Below are 7446 nucleotides of genomic sequence, written 5' to 3'. Positions count from 1 at the left end.
TGTAAACCTCATAAAACCAAATCCATAATTCTTTGAAACGTAGCTGGAGCGTTTTTCAAACCAAAAGGCATTCTATTAAATTCATAGTGGTCATGAGGGGTAGTGAAGGCTGTTTTGTGTTGGTGTTCTGGATCCATTTTGATTTGATGGAATCCCGAGGCTAGGTCAAGTATTGAGAAATATTTGGCTCCGCCTAGTTGGTCGAGAATATCTGAGATTAAGTGCAATGGATACGCGTCTCCTATGGTCTTTTTATTTAATTTTCTATAATCTATAACTAATCGCCATCTTTTATTACCTTTTGAGTCTTCTTTTTTTGAACGCTGAAGTTAATAACGTTAATGTAACAGAATCGCCAGAAACGAAGAAGCTGATTCTCTGCGGTTGTAGGTCGTTAAATGAGTGTCAGACAGTGAGCTAATCAGCAAACAAGGTTAAAACTGCAGATTTGACACGTTCAACCCCTGAAAGCCACCCTTGATGTTGGTAAAATCGCAAAGGTCATGACTTCCAACCTGATGATCCCAAACTAAGAATCTCTCGGCGTTGCAACTCGACATACGTGTTACTCTGATAATCAGAATGTATGAAAAAAATATTCCATATCGATCGAGGTTGCGGAAGCCACCCTTAACCTGACACCCCCGCGATTATTAACTTTCTGTGAAAAATTACAAGTCCCAAACTAAGAATCTCTCGGCGTCGCAAATCGACGTACGTGTTACTCTGATGATCAGAATGTATGAAAAAAATATTGCATCCCGATCAAGGTTGCGGAAGCCACCCTTAACCTGACACCCCCGCGATTATTAACTTTCTTTGAAAAATTACAAGTCCCAAACTAAGAATCTCTCGGCGTTGCAAATCGACGTACGTGTTACTCTGATGATCAGAATGTATGAAAAAAATATTGCATTTCGATCGAGGTTGCGGAAGCCACCCTTAACCTGACACCCCCGCGATTATTAACTTTCTTTGAAAAATTACAAGTCCCAAACCAAGAATCTCTCGGCGTTGCAAATCGACATCAAGAGACTCGGTAGAGTCTAGCGCCAAGTACATTCAAAAGAACGGGCGGACTACCGAGTATCTTTACTGCTAGGGGATAGGAAAAGCGCTGTAGGGCCGACTGTTTTATTAGGTATCTCCTAAATCAAAAGCATTTCGGGAAATTTGGATGCACTTTCGCTATATGAATCGCGGACGAGCTGTCATTTAAGTGTAATTTTAATAACGTCAGTGGTCGGAGAGCTGGGATATGATAATCTTTGATCACCAGTAGGTCGTTTCGATCGGATTCACCACCGTCGTCATCGTACAGCCAGCTATATCCAAAACCATTCCAACATAAGTCTGTAGAAGAGAAACCGCGGGTGTGGTTATTCCCTATACTGTGATTGGGCCCCAGAAAAGCGGCGCTCTGATGGCTACCGCTTGCCGCGCTGGTAGCTGATATCGCAGCCCGTCTAGTGGCAAGTCAACACAATGGCGGCACAGAATAGAAGTGACGGAATCGTCATTGCTGGGATGTGTGTTGTTGTATTTTACATGCCCTTGTGATAGCACTCTTAGTTACATGAACGAACATAAATAATCTTGGTAATAAAACTCTGAATAGTGCGACATGTTTGTCGACTTGATCGATGATCGAAATATCGGGTGTTCACTCACCAGCTCGTCGTCCGCTTGTGAGGTTAGAAGGACAAAGCTCGTCGAATCATCGGTAATCGCTACCGACAGTGACTGCCTTATAAAATTTTTAATATATCGTAAAACAGATGTATTGGACGATGCTATGCAAGGTGATCAAGTTCGTCGAATTCGCGAAGCAATCACGTGAGTAACAAACAGCATGGGTGCGAGTCAATCATAAACTTTGAGTTTCTAACGTATTCCAACGTACCCACTGTCTCGAATCAAAACAACCAGCATTTCCTCTTGTTCCACAAGCATACGGATATCGCAAAATACAGCAGTTTCTGCTCCAATGACACAAATCGAGGGTTCCTATTCCTACAGGAAAACCAACGCCGAACGATCCAACACTACTACCCGGATTTCACAAAAGGATGCTTTCCCTCCTGGCACGCTACAAACTTGGGGTTCCTTTCCAATCCTACTCGGCTATAAAACCTGTAACAAAATCAAAGAGAGAAAAACTTTCCAAGATGGAGGTCTCCCGCTGATACTGTTCGTCATTACAAGTTGCAGGTGACAAAATCCAACCTACCTCCCCCAAAGTTGTATATAAGTCAATCATAACCAATGCCTCCCTAATGTACCTGCTGCGCCGTATCAACGCAATTAACACTTTCCTTTCCACCACAAGCATTTCGATACCGAAGGAAGCAGCAGTATTTGTCCTAATACGACGAATCAATGGATCCTACTTCCACAAGTGAAATGAAGTTAACAAATTCTTTGGCTCTTTCCATGTAAAGTCACGAAAGAATTCGGTTTCTCTTCTGGGACTTTACAAACGGAAAGCTCCTCTCCAATCCTACCCGCCGACAAAAGTTCCAAATGACCGAAACGGTGGAAGACTTTTCAAAACAAAGAAGGTTTACGTCCCATGAGGTGCGTCGTAAGCTGCAGTCAAATCACTTACTGGCCACGCACCCGGCAGTTGTCGGTAAGCCAACTATGACGTTTGCCTGCCATTGGTACTTACCATATCGCTTCATCACAACTCACACATTCCTTTGTCCTAGAAGCATACTGATTTTGAAAGAATCATCAGCACTTGTTCTATTGTTACAGTCCAAGAGTTCCTTCCCAGAGACCATCTTCGAGCAAATTGACGATGAAAAATCCGGAGCTCCCTTCCACATCACCCGAAACCAACTGGTCTTTCTCCTGGCACAACACTCACGAAAAACCTTTCCAAACGCGATCCCACTAGGGGACGAGAGCTGTAGCGAATCGAAAGGTAAACAACTTTCCAAAACGTAGGTCTCTTTGACAAGAATATTGCTTCAATAGCTAGATCGAGTTATGGTCGCCGAATGTGACTCAAGTATGACGTTCATCACTCTCTCAACCCTTTGTACAAATCCGTAATGACTAACACCATCCTCTTTCCTACCAGCATACCAATATCGATGGAAGAATCGGTTCCCGTTCTAATACCGCAAACCAAGAGTTCCTGCACCCTTAAACAAACCGAAGATGAAAAATCCGGAGCTCCCTTCCACGTTACATGAAAGAAGACAGTCTTTTTTCTGGCACTTTACAAAATACTTCTACAGATGTACGCGCTGATCTAAGCTGTGGCTGAATGCAATAGTGGACGATTCCTGAAACCCTCATTCATTACCGATGGCTGATCGCCGTCTCGTTGTTACCTAGGGACCTTAGATTGCGGTCAATCAAGCATATTTTTCAAATGCTCATGCGTTACAATATATAAGCATATACGTCAATGCGTCACGCTGAAAATGGTGCATCGATTAACGTTCTTAGTGAAGAGAATGAAATGCAAATTGTGAAATTCGTGTGAAGATTCGTGGACTCAGTGTTTGTATACGTAATCTATGTTAGTATTAAGAACACCATCTATCATGAGCTAATGTCAACGATATATAAGTGTGAAATGCGCATTTAAATAGAGTATTTTTCATAAGATTTTTCGTCGTACGTAAAAAGCATCATAACAATTGATCTATAGGATGATACCAGTGATCACAGTCCATGGTGAAAGAAAGACATTCGCAATAAAAGACACTATCAATGTTAGTTTCATTTATGGTATCATTGCATTGTAATTGTCACAGCTGTCCTTGTAGTCTCCTTAAGGTTAGGGGAAGTCATAAAAACAATATGTATTATTCACTGTATCCTTATACGGCTGCCCCTGAATTCTTGCTCAGTGAAAAGTTGATGGAGTCACTTCTCATGTAGTATCAATCTGAGAATTTAGTGCGGGTAGAACAGTTACCATATCACTACTGCATCTTTTAAAAATTCAAATGCCAACTTTGATCATCTTCTGAAAACAAAAGCATCGAATAACAGAAGCCAAATACAAATTGAAACATGTCCTTACTCAATTGGAGCAGGAGTCAGAAAATGGATTCGTTACTCAACCTGTCATGTGTCTGGCTCTAAATCATAATTTAGCAATACAGCAGCAGTCAAGGTCACCTGGCAAATTCAGATTCGGACAAGTAACTGGAGTCGAAGTTCAGAAGACCGCAAAAACACATGTTATGCAACATAACAGTGTTCCGCACAGATTGATTACATTGAAAATCTCATGTTGCATGAGATAGACAATGCAGTAGTGAATGTCACGTAACGAGTATCGTCCGGCAATGTCAACATTTTCGACGAGTAGGATCCTATCTCAGACGTTCATCTCATTCTTGCAGCGCTAAATGTGAAAATCAAACATTGTCCATAAGTACAACAACATCTATAACGCATCAAATCAATAATACCGGCACAATGACGATTGTCCTGACACGTAAAACAGACCGCAACAGTCCGTGACATGTTCTGTACTTTCGAACCTGTTCGAAGTAAATTTCGGCTAGGCAGACTTAGCTCTAATTGACTATTGAACAAGAACAGGCCGAACCGTTGGATATAAAATAAAATGAAAAATGGATATTTGGGGTTTATCCGAGGGCAATCGTATTCGTACATCCAATATGCAAAAGAAGTAGTTGATTTTGAATCTCATCACGGACCATCGAATTTGATGGACAACCACGAAGAAAGTCATTTCCGAACTTCTGAAAGCAATCGGTCCGCTAATGAGAATTTAGGCTCACCAATCTGTCCAGAGAGTGAATAGAGATTGGGTAGAATATCAGTCATGAAAAATAAAATTACGAGCAAGCGAGCTCCGACGGCAGGACTAAACAAAATGCACCGAAGATCAACATAATTTCCGTTGCATCTCGTGCAGAAATATCTAACAAACGCGGCGATGTCTGTCTGCTAGAGAAGAGAACTTTTCCTTTCAAAAGACATTTTACAACAGGCATCATATCATTATTTGGTCGTAATGAAGACCAAACTACAACAGTTAGTGTCTCAGCAAACCGGAAGTGCAAGGCTTTTGTGTCCAACAAAAGGCTGTGGAATCGAAGAAGGCGGAAGCTCTCAATCCCGTGGCATGCAACCATTTAATCGAAATGGCGGAAGACGAACAGGTAAGAGAGAGCGTGAGCTCAAATTTTGGATTTTCTAAAAAGCAACCCACCACCCCGACATCAATAATTCGAAGAAAAGCTAACGTGTATTGTTAATTTTAAGATGAACGAAGAAATGTTTAACGACGAGTGGCCAGAGGATCAACTCTTGGGACCGACTGAAGACCCAATCCCAGCTCAAGGTATGTATTTCATTTGTTACGTTCAATCAAGTGTCTTAAATGTATAACAGTCGGCAATTATTGTCATTCACTCGATTCGCATTCGTTCGCGCACTACTTCATGGCATAATGGATGCACCTGGGGTGCAAAGAAATTCGCAATGTACATCAAGTGTTAACTACTCTCTAAGTATCTTTGAGGAAGACAAAAAATTAACCGAGAATAGGAAAAAAAAGATGTGAATCAACTATCGTGCCAAGTACATGTAATTCTGCATCGTGCACTACCTCATGGTATATCGGATTCGTTTCTTAAAAATAGTCACCCACTTAGGTGTGACCCATTCACGTAGTTGTGGATGCGATAGAATTTTGAATTACTTATACGTTGATAAAGACGGCCAATATCTAATGCTAATTATATGATTACGATAAAATAATTTTTAAATCCAATAGAGCAAGCGCAGCCAGCGGCCCCCAACAAAGAAGAGGCGGCCGAACCCAGAAGCAGCGCCAACGTAGCCCCTGCCGCGGAAGCAGCAGGTGTGTTACTCCATCATATGTGTTATCCGATTCGTCTAATTAACAAAAATATATGTAGAGCTAATTTGTTCAAATATTTTGTAGTGGAAAAGGTGAACTCGAAGGGCACGCGGGGCGGCCAGGGCGGCCGGTGGTCGCAGTCCCGCCAACAAGAGGCCCTGGCCACCAGAATGATACTCAACTACGTAAGGCTGAGTCATCCCAACAAGCGTGGCAGGGGGAACGACCATAGAAAGGGTCGTGGCGGTGGCCGCGGGGGGCGGGGGGCGGGAAAGCAAGCCCAACGAAAAATAGATAAAAAAAAACAAACAAACAAAACAACCTCAACATTTATTTCGTAATTTCCATGACGTATCACCTTCCTACATTCTACGTGGCCAAACCTATCACCTATACCTACCTGCACGAATCCGTAATGCCTAACACCATTCTCTCTCTTCCAAGCATATCGATAAAGATGGAAAAATTTGTTAGGTTAGGGTAGGCTAGGTTAACCCCAAAAAAGACAGAGTTTTGATGGGCTACCAATCACCGTGCTGGCTGCGTGAGGGATATACAGAACTAGTGGAGGTGAGACGTCCGTCGTCTGTTGGGAAAGGCTATCATGGCGGCCGAAACGTGACAGTGATAGAATCGTGATCGCTCGAACGTAGGACGTACGGTTGTACGGCACATGGCCCCGTGACAGACCTTTCAGTTTCACAAATGAACCTGAATAAGCGCAGCTCATCTATCCACCTTATCCATAATTGAAACGTAGGAAGTTCACTCGTCAGAAGGTAGACTACTTGTAAGGTTACGAGGTGACAGCTCGTAAGTAAACGGTAATCGGCAGCGAAAGCGTAATAAAGTTTACAATTCATCGCAACGCAGACGTATTCAATTCAATAAGAAGGGTGTTCAAGGTCGTCGTATCCGCAAGGCAATCACGTGAGTAACAAACATCATCGGTGCGAGTCGGTCACAAACTTTGCATTTCTAACGTATTCACTGTATCGAATCAGAACAACTAACATCTTCCACCAATTCCCAAGCACAACGATATCGAAAAATACAGCAGCTCACATTCCGGTGTTACAAATCAAAGGTTCCTAATCCCACATAGAAAGTTCAACGTAGAATGGTCCAAAACCACCACCTGGATATTACAAAAAGACGCTTTCCCTCCTGGCACGCCACAAACATGAGCGTTCCCTTCCAATCCTACTCGGTTCTGAAAGCCGTAACGGAATCAGAGGCAGAAAGACTCGCTAACTTGGAAGTCTTCGGTAGATGATTCTTGTCGTTACGCATCGCAGTCTGCAAAACCTAACCTATTTCCCCAGGAGTTCATAGTAAGTCAACCATAATTCATGCTACTATGAAGTACCTGCTGTACTGTATCAATACTGTTAACACCTTCCTTCCAACCCCAAGCATACCAAAGGATCCTACTTCCATAGGTGTACCGACACCCACAAATCCATTGGCACCACCTATGCAAATCCGGGAAAGAAGGTACCTATCCAGAAACGTAACGTACGCAAAGCTCCTTTTCAATCCCACCCGCTCAACAAAGATACAAGAACCCGGAACGGCGGAAG

The 7446-nt window shown here is 42.7% G+C and overlaps 1 protein-coding gene across 1 annotated transcript; it reads left to right on the top strand.

Moving 5' to 3' along the window:
- Positions 1–4715: 4715 nt before the first annotated feature.
- LOC125500204 lies at positions 4716–6968 on the top strand. Its single transcript, XM_048652040.1, has 5 exons — positions 4716–5159; positions 5263–5341; positions 5777–5863; positions 5948–6100; positions 6868–6968. Exons 1-5 carry the CDS (start codon positions 5142–5144, stop codon positions 6966–6968), a joined length of 438 nt encoding a protein of 145 aa, XP_048507997.1. The 5' UTR covers positions 4716–5141.
- Positions 6969–7446: the final 478 nt, after the last annotated feature.

Source organism: Athalia rosae, chromosome 3 (assembly GCF_917208135.1).
Source record: "Athalia rosae chromosome 3, iyAthRosa1.1, whole genome shotgun sequence".
In the NCBI taxonomy this organism is placed as follows: Eukaryota; Metazoa; Arthropoda; class Insecta; order Hymenoptera; family Athaliidae; genus Athalia; species Athalia rosae.
This window is presented reverse-complemented; position numbering and strand designations above follow the sequence as displayed.